General features: G+C 66.7%; 1 protein-coding gene across 1 annotated transcript; it reads left to right on the top strand.

The window, feature by feature from the left end:
- Positions 1-1037: 1037 nt before the first annotated feature.
- On the top strand, positions 1038-16497 carry VAX2 (ventral anterior homeobox 2; the record flags this gene model as incomplete). The annotated part of the gene is made up of 4 exons (XM_084286197.1): positions 1038-1076; positions 1527-1778; positions 6644-6831; positions 15988-16497. Exons 2-4 carry the CDS (start codon positions 1529-1531, stop codon positions 16495-16497), a joined length of 948 nt encoding a protein of 315 aa, XP_084142323.1. The 5' UTR covers positions 1038-1076; positions 1527-1528.
- Positions 16498-16992: the final 495 nt, after the last annotated feature.

Genomic DNA, 16992 nt, shown 5'->3' with positions numbered 1-16992 from the left:
CCGTCATTACAACCGCTTCGATTTGAGGGGATTCAGTGCGCGGCGAAGAGGGGTCCCGCTCGCAGCCCGTCCTGCGGGCAGCGGCAGGAGGTGAAGCAGCGCCGGGTCCCGCTTTCCCACGGGTTTTGCCCCGCCGTAGGGAGCTCCAAACGGAGCCGCGGGTGGGGGGCAGCTGCTCGGGACCCCCGGCCCGGAGGCCTTGGCCGGGCTCGGGGCGAGCAGCTCGGGGTGGGCACGGGGCAGCGCTCGCCTCGGGGCCGGGCCCCGGGGTTGGGGGTTTCAGCGGGGACCAACGCGAGGGCTCGGGGAGGCGGCGGGGGTGACTCCGGCGGCACCGGGAAGCCTCCGTTACCGGGCACCGGCCCGGGGCTGCCGGGCGGATCAGCCCCCGGGGGAAGGAGCGGAGCGGCCCCGGGCCCCCCGACCCCAAACCGGGGGGACAGAGCCGGGCCGGGGCCCACTTCTCGCTTTACTCCTTCCACCCAGCCGCGTTTGGCCGCCGCTGCAGCTCGGCCCGGGGGAGGGGGTGTACGGCTGAACCCGGCCCTGCCGCCTCTCCCCCCGCGTTCCCGGGGCCGTGCAGCGGCCGCCGAGGGGGCTCTTTGTTTGCCCACCGCTCTCACGGGCCGGGAGGGCAGGAAATCGCGTGCTGCGTGCCGGGCAGCCGGCTTAAAACCTCTGCTTCTCTCCCCGCGCCTCCCCCGCGCCGCCGCCGCCGCCGCGGGGCCGGGGATGCGCAGCGCAGAGCGGCGGCGCGGGGGAGGGCCGGGCCGGAGCAGCAGCGCCCGTCCTCCCGCCGCCCCCCCCCGCCCGCTTCCTCCGCAGCTCCCTCCCCGCCGCCTCCCCTTCCCCTCCGTGCCCCCCCAGCCGCCCCCTTCCCGGTATTGATTTCCCCGCACTCGGATCGCCGCCCGGTGCCCATCGCGGCGCGGCCCCGCCGCCTCCGCCGCTGCGCCCCCCCCCCCCCGGTTCCTTGGCCGCCGCCGGTCCTCGGCGGGGCCGGGCCGGGCGCTCTCCATGGGCGGGCAGCGCGGCCCCGGGGGCAGCCGGAGCGCCTGAAGTTTGCCCGGAGCGAGGTGCTGCGGGAGGTGGAGCTGGGGAGGGCACCGGGGGGGGGGGGACACCCGGGATGCGGCGTGGTTGGGGGGGGGGGGGGGCTGTCAAAGTTTGTAACTCCCGTTCGGCCCCGGAGCACCCCCTCCCCGTGGGGTGCCCTGCCGGGGGTGGGGGGCACCCCCCCGGAGCGGGGAGGGGGCGAGCTTTAAATGCCAGCCCCGGGGCCGGCTCCGTTCCTGCAGGCGGGAGGGCGACGGCGGCCGGGGGGCTGCGGCCATGGGGGCGAGCGGGGCGCCGAACCCCCGGCTCTGCCAGGGCGCCGAGCCCCGGGGGGGCCGGGAGGGGCGGGGAGGGGCAGGGGTCTGGGGAGGGGGGGGGCTGCCCTCCCCCCGCCTAGTCTTGCCTCCTCTCTGCCTCTCTCCGTCTCTCTCTCTCCCTCCTGATGTTTGATCCCGCCGCGGCGCCCGCAGGGATGAGCGATGGAGGGGCCGAGCCTGGCAGGAGCCCCCTGCTGCTGGCCGAGCCCGGAGCCCCCGGCCGGGCCCGGGAGAAGGCACCGACCCGGGCGGAGCTGGAGAACGCGCTGCGAAGCGGCGGCGGCTTCAAGGACATCCCGGGAACGTCGGCGGTCAGCCCCGGCTCCTCCAAGGAGTGCGCCCCGGACACCGAGAGCCCGTCGGGACCCGGCGAGGCGGATTACTGCCGCCGCATCCTGGTGCGAGGTACGGCCCCGCGTCCCGGTTCCCCCCCGCAGCGCTTCCCCGCACCCTCCCGGCCCCGCTCCCGGTGCTCCCGGTGCTCCCGGTGCTCCCGGTGCCCCCGGGCTCCGGCCTCCCGGCCCCGCCGCCGCTGCCCCCGGCTCGGCTCCGCGCGGCGGGCACGGGGCCGCTCTCCCCGCGGTCTCCGGAGCGGGGCCGGGGGCGCAGCACGGCTCTGCCCGGCCGGGCCGGGGGTGCAGCGGGGGTCCACGACCCCTGCCCGGCCGTGCCCCGCTCGGGGGACGCGCAGGCAGCGGGAGAAGGGCGAGCGGAGCGGCTTCGCTTTTAAACCGGTGTCGCAGGAGAAAAGCGTCACGGAGCGGCGGCGAGTTAGGGGCTATTTCTTTTTTTTTTTTCTTTCTTTTTTTTTTTTTATTTCCCTTCTTTATAATATCACTCTCCCGGCTGGGGCTGGGGGGCACGCGGCGGGCTCGGCTCGGCTCGGCTCGGCTCTGTCCCGGTAGCGGGCAGCAGGCGGCGAGCAGCGGGCAGCCGAGCATCCCTCCCCGCCGCCGGCCCCGCGGCTCCCGTGGCCACCACCGGCCGTGCTGGGGGCGAACCCCGAAAGTTTGGGGCTGGGGGTGGGCAGCGCTCGGCGACCCCGGGCTCCCGACCGCGTCCTCCCGGGCTGCGCGCAGCGAGACCCCGCTGCGGGAGCCGGAGCTCGGAGGCCGCTGGGCGAGCAGGGCCGGGGCCGCACGGGCTCTGCTCCGCTCCCTTCCCCGGTCCCTTCCCCGGTCCTTTCCCCAGCGCTCGGGGCACGGCGGCAGCCGGAGCCCCGATCCCGGTACAGCCGCGTTCCTCTCCCGGGTTTATCCCGGGTGTCCGCTGGTTCCCAGGAACGGGCCCGGCTCCGCACGGCTCGGCACGGCTCGGCACGGCTCGGCACGGCTCGGGTAGCCGTGGCCCGGCGGATGCTCGGCGGCGCTCGGCAGCCGTGAGCCGCGGATGCTCCTCGGGATGCGCCCGGGCTGCACGGAGCCGCGCTCGGGGCTCGCCGCGCAGCGAGGCCCTTCCCGCATGTCGCGATAGGCGCCTGTCGGGAGACCTCTCCCGGAGCAGCCCGCGCCCTCCCCGGAGGCTCCGGTCCCCCGGGTGGGAGCGGGTGGGAGCCCGGGGCTGGGGGCTGCGGGACCCCCCCGGGGCACCCCCGGTTGGCCGCCAAGGCTGGCGGGGGTCAGGCTGGGGTCAGGCCCGGCTCTGCCCGGGCTCGGCCGCGGTCCCGGCGGGGTCAGGCTGGGAGCGACCCGGGGGCGACCCGGGGTTCGAGGGGGGGTTGCCCCCGGTTCTCCCCGTCCCCGGGTCCCGGCGGGCAGCGGCCGTTTGCACCATCTTGCTGCAGCCGCCATGGCGCGGACAAAATGGTGGCAGGGAGGAAGGGCACAAACCCACCGAGTGCAGCGGGCAGCGAGCGGGGGGCTTGGCGGGGAGCCCCCTGCCCAGCGGAACGGCCCCGGGGGGAACCTGCAGCAGCGGGGCCAACCTGGGACCCGCTGCCGGTGAAGGGCTCGGTGCCAAGCACGGGGCAGCGCCAGGGAAGCCGCTCGGCGTTGATTTCCCAGCAAGTGGTTTTGTTTTCCCCGCTGCTCCAGCTCCCTCCCGGTGTTTTATTTCCACGATCCCAGGGATGGATCACGGTGGGGTGGACCCAGGCCCGCTGTCCCCCGCCTCGCCCCCATCCTCCAGCCGTGTCCCCAGGCTCCACTGTTTTGGGGCCGGGTGCGGAGGGGCTGCAACATCCCGGGGGAACGGGGCCGCATCTCCCCATGTGCCGCTCCCAGCACCGGCCCCGTTCCCGACCTGGGGGGGCCACGTTCCCCCTGGCCGGGGGCTGTGCACACCGGGAGCCCCGGAGACTCAGTGGGGCTGAGCCCGTGCACCGGGACCTGCGCCGTACCGGAGCCTGCGGCTGCCACTGCACCCACGGGTGCGGCTGCCTGGGGTGCTCCCTGCATTTCCCATTCTCCTCTTCCCAGAGCATGGGGGGCTGCAGCAGCCCCGTGCTCATTCTGGGGGCTGGCGAGGGGCTGCGAGCCCCAGGGGTGTCCCGGCAGCAGCGTCGGTGCCGGGGTGTACCGGGGGAGCGCCCCGTGCACCCGCTGTGTGTGCGGTGTCCCCGAGCCTGGGTCTGGCTCCGCTGTGTTGCAGTGTGTGGTGTGTCCCCTCTGTGCCGGGGGAGCCCATGTGTGCTGCTCTGCACAGCGTGTGCTTGCTGTAAAATCTCTGTTTGCCTGCACCGAGGTCGGGTGCCCAAAGCTGCTGCCTGCTCTCCATTCCCTCCTGCTGCCGGCCCTGTCCGGCTGCAGGGCCTCGTTGTGTTTAGCTGCCAAGGAACAGGGCCGGTCCCTTTGGCACCAGCCCTCTTTCCAGGGATTTTAGTCCCAAATTTTGTCTTGGCTGTGCAGCCATCAGCATTCCCGGTCCCCAAGAGCAGACCGACTCACTACAACCACACCGAGGAGGCTGCAAAGCCACCGTGGCAGGACCTGGGGGGCTGTTTGGGGTCTGTAATCCCCTTATGGGATTTCTGCCCTTCCTGGCACTGGGGGCTGGCTGCGGGACCCCCATCCCTGTGCAGACGGGCACCTCACAGCCCCGCTGTGAGGGCTGCAGGGCCGGGGCACGGGGCCCCGCCGAGCCGGCGCGGCGTGCTGCGGCTCGGCACGCATCGCACCCAGCCCGCTCCCCCTCCCCGCGCCCAGCTGGCGGGGGAAATAACAATTAATAATACTGCTAATAATGCCAGCGGGGCCGTGCGGAGCGGCGTAGGGCAGAGGGGCACGTTGCTGCAGCTGTGGCTGGGCAGCCTGCAGGTCCCTGCTGGCTGCTCCGTGCGTACAGCCCCGGCTCTTGTTGTGCCGGGGGGGACCTCGGCGCGGCTGCGGAGCGCGGACGTGGTCTGGGCACCACCCGAGCCAACGCTCTGCCCCTTGCAAAACATTTCCCACCCCGGCGTCCTCATCCTGCTGGAGATACCCTGGGGCAGAGGGCACCTTCCCCGCCTGGCTGGAGGCCAGCACACGCTCCTTGCCTCCCCCAAACCGTCTCCCCCCCCAGCCCTCCCCATGCGCTCTGCGGTCCCAGCGCCTCCTGCAGTGCCGTGCTCCAGCCCGGATCGGGCTCTGGCCACGCACCACGGTGGGAAAACGGCTTCAGGACTCGGGTGCCTGTCTCAAGACAGTGCTTGCTCCCCGCTCCCGTCATCCCCATGCCATCTCCGTCGCCCCCTCCCTGTCTGCTCCTCGCTGTTTCCCCCTTCCTGCCCCAGCAGCTTTTTAATCCTTTCACGCCTGAGTCAGCCGGAAAGAGAAAGCAACTTACCTCCAGCCGGGGCTGCTGGAGCCCTTGGGTCCCGCGGGGCCGGGGAGCCCTGAAGCCAAGGGCTGGGAAGCCAGGGGCTGCCTGCAGCAGCCTCGCCGTGGTTTCCGTGAGTGGTTTTTACCCTGCACGTTGCAGGAAAGGCGCTTGGTGGAACCGGGGGCTTTGCGGCCAGGCTTGGCTTCAACGTGGCTCTACTCAGTGTTGCTGGTGATGAGCGCTGGGCCCGTGGTGTTTAAGGAAAGGCAGCGCAAGGGATGGCAAGAAAAAGGGATTTGTGCTCTGGGAGAGCTGGGGGAGCCCAGCAGGGAGCTTGCAAGGGCAATTTTTAATGCCAGACCCCTCGGTAGCTAGCAGGGTGAGCACCCCGTCAGTGCAAAGTGTTGCTGGGGTTCCTTGGGACGGGCTGCAGGCAGCATCCTGTGGTGTGGAAGGGGCTGATGTGGGAAATGTGGGAGCCAAATCCCCATGTGTTTCCCCGAGGAAGGCTTTGGGCAGCGGCCGTCCCAGCCCGGTGAAATCTGCAGCCTCCGCAGCAGCTGCGAACCCCCCCCCGGCTGCAAAGCCGCCGCGGGTCTCGTTGCTCTCCACGTGCAACAGTTTTCTTCCTAACAAAAGCCTCCTTTACCCTCGAACACAGCCCCGAGCCCCCCAGCTGTTCCAGTGGGACCAGTTTCGGGGGTTTTGCCCCAAAGGGAAGCACCCAGAAGGTGCAGGAGCTGCGCACCCGCTGGGGCTGGCACCGCTCGGTGGTGCCGTGCCGTTCTGGTCCCAGCCTGGGTTCCGTGTTGGTCCTGTTGGTCCCATCCCTGTCCCCCAGCACCCCCTCCCCATCCTCTGGGGCTCAGGAGCATCCCGAGGCACGCAGCACATCCAGAAGTGGGAGAAAACGGCCCCAGAAGTGGGGGCTGCTGGCTTGCGGTGAGAATACTGCAGGGAGAACACCTTTGTAAAAAAGGAATTTCAACAGGGATTTATTTTTTTCCCAATATTCTAAAGGAAGGACATAAACAAACAAAACAAAAACAAAAACAAAAACAATTATTTTTAATTAAAATTCTGCTTAATTTGAACTCTTCCTTGGTATACAACTCTCTTCTGCTTCTGGCTTTCAGAAGCTGTTTTATCTGTGACCAAATGCTTCGTTTTCCTTAAGGAGTTTTTTTTTTTTGGTTTCTATTTTTCATTTTGAAAAAAAAAAAAAAAAAATCTCTGTTTTTACGAAGAACTGTTAACACTCCCTGGAGATTTATAAATCCGCAGCACTTGGGGCCGGAGGGGACAATTGAACTGTGCGGTGTCACCTCTCCTAGCCGCAGCTCGGGCGATTTTTCGGAGTTACTCCTGCGTCAAGCCCGGGAACAAAACCTGCCCCCGGCCCTCGTTGTGCAGCCTCATTTAAGGAAGATTTTCCTCCCCCCGTAGCGATGCTTCGGGCTGGCTCCCCCCGGCCAAGCTTTATCCCCCCGCGGAGGCTCCCCCCTGACGTCCCCTCTCCGCGTTCCCCCTAGATGCCAAAGGGACGATTCGGGAGATCGTCCTCCCCAAGGGCCTGGACCTGGACCGGCCCAAGCGCACGCGGACGTCCTTCACGGCGGAGCAGCTCTACCGCCTGGAGCTGGAGTTCCAGCGCTGCCAGTACGTGGTGGGCCGCGAGCGGACCGAGCTAGCGCGGCAGCTCAACCTCTCCGAGACCCAGGTAAGGGGCCGCTCGCTTTCCCTACCCCGCTGCCATCCCCGGCTCCTCCGGGATGTGGGGAGGGGGAAGGTGGGCGCAGGGGAAGGGGAGAGGTGTCGTGGTGCGGAGCCTGCTGACCCCAGCCCACGGCTCCAGCCCCCAAAAGGGGGGCTTGGTGCGTGCCGGGGTGGCCGGGCGCTCGCTCGTGTTTCGGTCTGGAGCCGGGAGATGCGTGCACAGTGCTGTGTGCGTGGTGCTGTGTGTGGGGCACCCTCACCCTATTTCTTTTTGAGCCAAAGGAGCGGTCGGTTTGCCTGTTAGGGGGGGTTGAACACCCGTGCGGGGTCAGCAGGGAGCGTCCCTGGTGCCGTGGTGCAGCCCCAAAACTCTCGGTGCTGCCCCAAAACGCTCGCGGCAGCGCCCGCGGCGCAGCGTGGCCGGGCAGGAGCGCACGGCGCTGTCGGGAGCAGGCTGCGTGCAGGCTGCCTGGGTGTGATCTGGGGTGGTGAACCCACACCATAAACCCAGTATGGGCACGCAGCCTGCCCCAGCACAGCCCTGCTGAGGTCTGTGGGGTGTGGGGAGAGCGGGGCTGGGCTGCAAGGTCCGGGTGAGTGGAGGTGGAGGAGTTTGTGCCGTGCTCAGGGGGTCGTGGTGATGTCTCCTAAGCAGGAGATGGGGTTGCAGCAGTCTGGGTTTGAAAATTAATGCAAAAATAATAATAATAAAATGAATGGAGACCCCCGTGCCAAACAGCATGGTTGGGAACTACCGAAATAACTCCGTCTGCTCCCTCTGGCCAGTAAGGCACGTCTGGAGACAGCTACGAGTTCTCCCACAATCAGATTGGAAATAATCTCAATTTTCCCCAAAACTCTCCCAGAACAAAACTTCCCTTGCTGCCAGCAGCCTGACCCTGGCTCCAGGCTCCTGCTGCGTGCCGTGCTGGGGGTCTGGCTGCGGGGAGACCCCCACGGCATCCATCCATCCCCCTGCGAGGGGAGCAGGAGGAGCAGAGCCCCCCACACAACCCCAACACCCCCTCGCTCTGCTGGTGGCAGGTTTTTGACTGCAGGACACGTCCCGGGAGGTGCTGGTGGCACGGTGAGGAGCGAAGCGCCCCGGGTCCTGCGCTTGGGGTCTGCTCCCTGGGGACGTGCCGGCAGCACGGCGCTGCCCTGGCCGTGCCGGGGACGAGCAGGGGGCTGGGTGGGTGCTGTTGGCACAGCCCGGGGCTGGCAGGAGGGGGGGGCGCAGCCGTCGTGTCGGGGCCGAGTGTCTGTCTGCTTGGTGCCTCGGTGCTGCGTTCGCCGCTCGGTGAGAAAATTCGCACCCTGTAGGCCACGGCTGTCTCTTCTCCTCTTCTCTTCTCCTTCCCGCATCCTCTTTTCCCCATCGCTCTCCTTCGTCTCTGTCTCCTTAGATCCCTTCCTCTGCTTTTCACGGTGTTTCCTCCCCTGCAGCCAGTTCCCAGGGGCAGCCCCGTGCCCCCCGCCGTCCCTCCCTGGCCCCCTCTCGTTGGCGAGGTGGGGGCCCCGTGCTCTGCACACCCAGGCGTTGCTGTCTGCGTCGGGGAGGTTTTTTGGCAGGAGCTGGGCGATGCCCCCCGGGCTGGGGGCCGTGTCTGTGCTGCACCCCCCACGCTGCCCCCCGAGATGTGGCCCAGAGCTGGGGGCTCAGCACCAGCCACTCCTTGTCCCACGGGGCTCCATTGCCTCAGATAGGGAAAAAAAAATCCAATTTCTGCAATAATTACAGCATTTCTCATTTTTGGGTGGTTTCCCTTTTGGAGAGCAGCTCCCAGGACCCGGGGCAGGCCGTGGTGTAGCTGCTCCATCCGATGCTTCGCGCAGCTCCCAGCCCCCAGCATCCTGTGGCTATTTCTTGGTCAAAATTCGGCATTGTGCTGGCGACTGGGACCGTGGGGCGGATCCTTTGCGCTCCCTCCTTGAATTTCACCTCGAATTTCACTCAGGGTGTCCCCGTGTCCGTCTGCTGGGCTGGGCTGTGCCTTCCCCAGGGGACTGGGGGGACTGCTGGGCACGGGGCGAGCGCCGGGGGGGCACCTCCAGACAGGAGACCCAGCTCCTGCTCCGCCTGTTGGATGCTGCTCTGGCCCCAGCCCAGTGCCGTTTGCGTCCTTTCTTCCTAATTAATCCGTGGAAATGGCAGTTTGGTGCTGAGTTTAATTAGCCCGGAGAGCGCTTCCATGAGCTTGTAAAGCAGCGGCTTGGAAACGCATCCCTGCCCGCTGGGACGTCCCGGTGGGCTCCCTCATCCCCACGGGGACATCCCGGTGGGCTCCCACGTCCCATCGTGGCACGGGGACATCCCAGTGGGTTCCCTCAGCCTGTCTTGGCACGGGGACATCCCGCTGGGCTCCCTTGTCCTGTCTCATCCCGGGGTGGTGTGTGGGGGTCCCCCGAGACCCCCCAGCAGCAGCAGCAGCCTCTCTGCCCTCTCCGGGCTCTCTCCAGGCAGCTCACCCCTACCCCAAAGCGTTGGGGCAAGGTGCCCCTTCTTGGTGCCGTCGCGGGATGGAAAACGCCAAGCGGCGAGGCTGAACGACCCCGGGGGGATGTCGCGGGGAGGATAATTCCTGCAAATCCCCAGGCGGGAGGCGAGGAGGGGTGGGCTGCCCGGGGGGATTTGCCTGGGCCAGGAGGCTTTGCTTTCTGGGTCAGGAGTTCAATGCCAGGCTCAGGTTCAAGTGACACGCCGCTTTGGCCACCAAGGGTCCCTTTTGGTGTGCGGGGCACCCGGGGGGCCCGAGGGGCTGAGGACAGGGCTCGCACCACGCTGCGTGGGTCTGGATCAGGACAGGGTCCTGGGCCATCCTCGGACCCCCGAGCACCCTCCATGGTGCGGGTACCCCCTGCGCAAGGCTTCCAGGATTTTTCCGAGCGAAACAGCCGTGAGAAAGCGCAGGGCAGGGGCTGGCAGGTCTATTTATAGCACGGCAATTAAGACGAGGCTGTTAAAAATTAATCGCACCTCCAGCCATTAACAACTATCAGCACCTGCAGGAGAAAACAATGAGATGACCGGCTGTGGGCTTCTGGCGTGGAGAGCCACGGGAAAGCTGTGGTTTGGAGGGGGCAAGAGCCAGACAGAGCCTGGGGCTGGGGTCCATGGGTCAGAGCCACCCCAAAATGTGCGGGGGCCACCAGGCTGGGCTCGTGCCACGGGGCAGGGCACTCGTCCTTGGTCTGCAGTCCTCAGCACGTGGGGAAGCTGAATTTCCAAAGTTTTGCTGGAAATCCCTTTTCCTGGCCATGCAGAATAGGTAGCTGTCAGAGCCAAGCATGTTCTTTCCTGAGGAGGCATCCATCCATCCATCCATCCACCCATCCCTCCATCCATCCATCCGTCCATCCATCCATCCATCCATCCGTCCGTCCGTCCGTCCATCCATCCATCCATCCATCCATCCATCCATCCATCCATCCATCCGTCCACCCTCCTGTCCACCCTCCCATCCATCTACCACCCAAAATTCACCTTTTTTGGAGTTTTTGCGAGACAGCCGCTCCTTGAGAGGCTTTAGGAGGGAATCCAAAAGGCCTGGGTGCTCCGACAGCCCCCCAAACTCAGCTGGTGCTGAGCAAAATGGTCAATGCAAATAAAGGTGGGAAATTTAATTGAGGTTCGTCTCATTAGGCACTTCCCATTGCGAATGGAAAATAATCCCAGAATTTGTGATTGAAGGCTGGGGTCCTGAAATGTGGGAGGGCGCTGGGTGTTCTCCGAACGAGCTCCGCTGATCGCCGTGGGTACAATTATGGGGAAGGAGTTTCCTAAAAGTGCCGCTTTCTGATGGAAAGCAGTTCTGGTGGGAGTTTCGGGGCCAGCTCTGATGCCACCCCATTTTCTGGTGCCGCTGGCGCAGGGAACCCCAACCCTGAACCCCAAACCCCGGTGCTGCCTGGAGCTCCCACCACACAGCTCCCTGCCCATCACCAGGTCTGTCTCCTCCCCGGCAGCACCTTTTGGATCCCTGAGAATTTTATAGATGGGGAAAACATCCTACAGCCTTGCCAGAGCCTTGGAGGAGACCTGGGGTTGTCCCCACCTGGTTTTGGCACTTGCTGGCTGGGTGTCCCCTAGGAGAGGCGTTGGGGCTGGGTGGAGCAGGGCGCTGCACCCCCCAAATTGTGCCCAGCCCCGTCTCACACAGCCCTGTGTTACAGCATCCTGCGGTGCTCTTGGCAAGCTGGAACAGTCCTGAGCTGCAGGGAGCAGGGAGATTGGGGGCTGGTGTCTGCCTTCGGCCCTACAGCAGTGCTGGGGCAGAGAGGGGCTCCTGGATGAGGGGCTCAGAGCGCGGCGTGGTGGGGAGGGGTCCCAGTGCTCGTCCCAGATGCGCTTTGTTGTGCGTTGTAGGCACAGCCATGGCCTGGAGCACATCCATCCTGGGTATTTTGGAGGGCTCGGTGTGGGTGCTGCGCCCTGGCACTTTTGGGGCTGGGGCTGGGTGCTCAGCGCCGGCTCCCATCACCGCCGGGGCCGGCGAGAAGGCGGCGTCTGCGCGGCCACCGCGCGGTTACAAAACCTCTTGGGCAGGCAGCCCGCCGGCTTACGCAACGCGCGAGGGCTCTGCCGGCTGCGGTGCGAGGAGGAGGAGGAGGAGGAGGAGGAGGAAGAGGAGGAGGAAGAGGAGGAGGAAGGGCAGGCTTCCTCCCACCTTCCCTGCACCACGGTGAGGGGCTGATCCCGGGTGGCCAACGCCGGTGGGGAACCGGCCTCGATCGGCGCGACGGAGGCGCACGGCGCGGAGAGCGGCACGGCACCGGGGTCACTGCCGGGGCAGGGCTGTTAAATAACAAACTGCATTAAAAAAAAAAACAACAAAAAACACAAAACCAGGCGAGTCCCCTGCCCTGCATGCGCCCGGCCCCGTGCTCCCCACGTGGCGAGGCCCAAGGGTGTCAGCACCAGGGGATGGGGAGCTCCAGACCGTGGGGCACGGAGGTGCCGATGGGTTGGGGAGGTGCCGATGGGCTCCGAGGCTCGGTGCGATCCCACCGGGGAGCTTGGGGAAGGGCAGGGCGGCCGGGGGGAGATGGTGGGGGTGAGCTTGTGCGCCTGCGTGAGCGTGTGTGTGCCGGCACGGCTTAGTGAGCAGGGCTGAGGGATGGGACCTGGGTGGGCAGTGGGGGGTTTCAGGCTCTGCTCAGGCAAACCATGAGGGTGCGGGGAAGCCTCGTGCTGCTGCTCAGCCTCCAGCCGGTGCCATGCGTTTGCTGGGTGCCCTGTGACTGGAAAAAGAGGTGTGCAGAGGGGAGGCAGTGCCCAGGGGCCGTATCAGGCTGGGTGGGGACTGGTGTGGGGAGGGAAATGCCGTGGGACCTTTCGCAGAGCCTGGGGCAGCGATGGGCGAGCGGAGCAGGGGGGCTGCAGCCAAAATGCTTCGTGGGGCTCTGGGATGCTCCAAATGCCCTGGGGCGATGTGGGCTCATGCCCTGTATGATTTGGGCTCCCTCCCCACAATTTGGGTTCCCTCCCCACGATTTGGGCTCCCTCCCCACGATGTCGGCTCCCTCCCCACCCCGGCCACGGGCTCCCTCCACCTTTCCACCCCATCGTGGCACGGGGGAGCTTGGCCTGCCGGCTGGGGGCCTTAATCGGGGTTAATCATTTGGAAATCGTTTCTTTTGTAGCCGAGAGGTGTCGGGCAGAGGGCAGGGAGCCGAGCGGGGTCCCGGCGGCCGCTCCCAGCACCGCAGCCCCGGCTCAGCCACGGAAGGAGGTGGCCGGGGGGCAAAGGCTTTGGGGACCAACTGCCCCCCGCGGGGCTCGTGGGGGCTCCTGTGCCTCCCGCAGCCCTGTGAGAGCCATACCCATGGCACGGGGCCCTGTGCCTGCTCCTGATGCTGCAGCAGCATGGGCTTAGCCCCTCGGAGGAGCCGTGGCCCCACATCAGGCTGCGAGCAGGATGCTGCCGAGGGCGCGAGCGTGCGCACGTGGTGCTGCCCGTGCCAGCGCACACGGGTGGGCAGCAGCGCGTGGATCAGAGCACGCGCGTGTGCACGGGGGCACAGGGGGGGCTGCCGGTGCCTGCCTCCTGCCCCAGCCCCTTGAGTGGTTTTGTACACCCCAAATCCTGGCAGCTCCCCCTCGGGTGGCTTTTCCCCGGGCGGTGCAGAGATGCGGGAGCGGTGGCTGTTTGGTTTGGGGGATGCCGTGGAGCACTCGGTGCCGCCGGCACGAGCTGCTCGGGTAAAATCCCACCCAGATGCGGGCACTCGCGCCTCGCTGGGCAGCCCCAGCGCGGGAGGGGCTGTCCGTGTGTCCGTCCCACGGCTTGGCAGGCGGACAGACGGACGGAAGGACTCCTCGGAGCATCCCCACGGTGGGGCCCTGGGCAGCTCCGGTGCTCGGTGACATTTTTTTGAGTCGTTTTCCCAGCGCAGGGGAGCAGGTGGCACCGAGCACGCGGCTCCGCTGCTCGGCTGCCAAGCGGGGAGCCGGGGGGGGGGGCGTTTGGGGACGTCGCTGCTGTGATGTGTGGGGGGCACCCGGGGGCTGGTGGTGCTCAGCTCGGCCTCGGAGGTGGGCTGGAGGGGGACAGGGGGACAGGGGGACAGCCTCGTTTGACCTGGGGCATCTTTTTTTTGTTCCTCTCCCTGCACCAGGTGCAGGGCAGGTGCTGGGGGGTGCGCATTTAAAGTGAAAAAAAAATAAAACAAACCAAAAAAAAATTAATATATTAAATTAATATATTAAAATAATACATTAGAATAACGAATACAATAAATTAAAGCAATCAAATTGGATTAAATTAGCCCCGCAGCCCCACGGGGAGTTCGCGTGCTGCCTCCAGCGCCGCCCGTGGCAGCTCCCGGGCGCTGGTTTCGGGGCTGGCGGTGACCCCGGGGACCTCCCGCAGGGGCAGGAGCTGCTTGGGAGGGGAGGGAGCCGCAGCCCTGCCTTCACGTGGCTCTCAGCACTGCTCCTGCCCTTCCCTTGCCCTTCTCCTGGGAGCGGCTCTGCTCCTGCTGATGCGGGCAGGGGTGGGGAGCGCGTGCCCGCGTCTCCGCCGGGCACCCTTGGAGCTGGCTGCGTGGCATGGAAATTACCTGTCCCCAGCACCAGGAGCCCTCCAGATGCTCTCAGGTTTGCAAACCTCAGCCCGTGCCTGGCCTCACACCACGCCGAGAGCTCTCGCCAGGCTTCTCGTGAGCCGTGTCCCCTCTCTGTGCCGCCTGCCTGCACCGTGCCAGCACGCGGGGGGCAGGAGGTGGGTTTTTGCCAGGACAAAATGAAGCTGCTGCCTCCGGAGAAGACCTTGGCAAAGCTCTGGCTGCGGTGAGAAGCCCACGAGAGGGGAGGTGGGGACGGGTACTGCTGGAAGAGGAAGGGCCGGAGGGGAATTACTCATGGACTCGCCGAGGACCGGGTCTGGCTGAGCTTATTTACGTCTCCGGCGAGAGGGACGCAGCCCTTGATCGTAATGGAGGCTGAAAAGGACATGGATCCACTAATTAGCGACAAGCTGGATATGAACTTCAGCCACGGGGGCAAATGTGATCCTGCTCACCACGACGCCCGTGCAGGCGGGAGCAGCCCCAGCCGGGCAGGGGCACGAGGGCGAGGAGCCCAGCGCAGGGCTGGGGCACAGGGCGCAGAGGGCAGGGGTGCTGGTGCCAACCCAGCCCCGACCTGGAGACCCCTCTTGGTGCCTCCTGGTTCACATCTTAGGAAAAATACCCCTGGGGGGACCCTGCCCACCTCTCCTGCCCCTGCCTCGCCCCCTGGGGCTTGCTTGTCCCGCATGCAGGACACGCTGGTGCCTCCTCTTGTCCATCTCTGCGCGTGGTGTGGTGCTGAGCCCCGGGACGGGGTGTGCGCCCTGCCCCACTCCCTGATGAGTAGGGCAGGATGGGGGCAGCGAGAAGGGGATGTCAGTTTTGGGCACCCCGGTGGCACGGAGGGACCCAGGGCCCCTTGGGATGGAGGCGAGCGGTGGTGCAGGGACCCCCTTGGGAATTTGGGGATGGGTGTGGGCTGCTGGCCCTGGTGCCCCTGCTCCTCCCCGAGCAGCCCCCGCCCCGCGGCCAGCTTCGCGCCGACGTCGGCGTTGTTATTCCCCCAGAAAGGGGCCGGGGGCTGCGACCTCCTGCAGCCCACGGTCCATTAGCTCTGCACTGTGGGCCCATTGTGCCGGGGGACGCGCGGGGGCTGTGCCGCTCGGTGGCCCTCCTGGGGCGACGCTGCCGCGGCCCCAAGGGTGCCAGCCCCTCCTGCCAGGCGCTAACATGAATCTCTTCCCACCCATCTCCTTCCCTCTCCTGCCTCTGCCTGTCCGTCTGTCCCTCCGTCCCCTCTCTGTCTCTTTCTGCCTCTCCTACCCCTCTGCTCTGCCAGGGAGGGACAGAAGCGTGGCGATGCCACCAGCTTAGGGGGTGCCGGGGCAGCCCCGACCCGCAGGCTGAGCCCTGAGCCGGCCCCAGGGTGTGGGGTGGCCGTGGGACGAGGGACCCGGGTGCTCGAGCTCCACTTTTGGGGCTCCCCCGGGCTGGAGGATGGATGGAGAGGCAGGAGCAGGGATGCTCGAGGCAGCTCGGGGAGGGGCTCCCCACCCCGCTCCCCGCGGCTTCACGCCTGGAAGCGGCTCTGCCTTCAGATATTCGGGGCCACCAGAGCCCTGCTGTCCCCAGAGGTGACCCTGGCACCGTAGCACGGCTGGGGACACCCCCACTGCTTGGGCAGGGCGGCAGAGCTGGGATTTTAGGGGTTTAGGGGCACCGCAGGGGGTGCCCAGCGCCCGTAGCTCGGCTGCGCCAGGAGAGCACCCATGGGCGCGGGCAGCACCACGGGACGCAGACCCTGGCCCTGCTTCCCCCTCGCAGCCCCAGAGCTTTGCTCTTCCAGAAATTTGCTCTTCCAGAGCTTTGCTGTCTCAGAAATTTGCTGTTCCAGAAATCTGCTGTTTCAGAAATTTGCCGTTCCAGAAATTTGCTGTTTCTCTGGAACTGGCAGCGGGCTGGGCTCCCCGCAGCCCCTCTGCACGGGGCAGGGGGCTGGGGCGTTTGTTTTGACACGTCTGTCTCTCTCGCATCTCTCACTCTCTCCTGGTTCTTGTCTCTCTGTCCCTGCCCTCCCCGTGCTGTCTTTCTGTCCCTGCCTTTCTGTGTCCCCCCCCCCCACACCTCCTCCTCCCTGCCCCGTCCCCAGGTCAAGGTCTGGTTCCAGAACCGGCGCACCAAGCAGAAGAAGGACCAGAGCAGGGACTCTGAGAAACGCTCCACCTCCACCTCCGAGTCCTTCGCCACCTGCAACATCCTCCGGCTGCTGGAGCAAGGCCGGCTCCTCTCCGTCCCGGCCCCCCCCAGCCTCCTGTCCCCCACCTCCCACCCCGTCGGGAGTCCTGCGGGCAGCGGGTCCGGCGTGGCCACCCCGGGAACCACCTCCCCGGGGCTGGGCGGCCGCGGCAGCCCCCCCGGCACCGGAGCCTTCAGCCTGCAGATCCCTGCCCTCGCCGCCTCCTCCTCCTCCTCCTCATCCTCCTCTTCCTCCTCTTCCTCGGCCAGGCTGCCCGCGGCCCCGCTGTGCTTCGGGGCGCCGCTGCTGGGCAGCCTGCACGACCTGCCGGGCGCTTACGGACTGGGCAGCTCCGCTTTTGAGCCTTACACGCGGCTGGAAAGGAAAGACAATTCTATACCCAGCAAGAAGCCGAGCCCTTAAACGAAAACGAGTGTCAAAAGGCGTCCTCCCCCCTCCCCATCTCCGTCCCCACGCACCCTGCGCCCCACGCGGGGCTCGTGGCGCGAGTGGGGGGCTGAAGGACTTCACCAAAGGGCCGGGTGCTGTGCGTGCACGCTCGGCCCCCTCCCCAGGAACTAAGATCCCACCGAGGACCACACCGCCCACCTCCTCTCCCTAGGGCTGATTCCGAGCCTGGTCACCTCTGTCCGGGTTCCCGGGTGTCCCGGTGCTGCCGCGTCCCCTTCCCACGCCGCTGGATCCGCCGGGGCCACCTCCCCTTCCAGGTCCCCCCCGGGCTCGCAGGACGATGCTGTGGTCTCTGCTGCGGGCCAGGAGCAGCCCCCGGGGGTGGGCAGGGGGTGCTGATGCCCCGTGGACGTCTCCTGCTGTTCGCTCACATCCCATGGAGTGGCACGGGTGAAAACGCAGAGCCCTGCTCCATGGGGTTGTCCCCCGAAGAGCTGGGGTCACCAC

The sequence above is a fragment of the Netta rufina genome (genome assembly GCF_964035555.1).
Source record: "Netta rufina genome assembly, chromosome: 4".
Classification (NCBI taxonomy): domain Eukaryota; kingdom Metazoa; phylum Chordata; class Aves; order Anseriformes; family Anatidae; genus Netta; species Netta rufina.
This window is presented reverse-complemented; position numbering and strand designations above follow the sequence as displayed.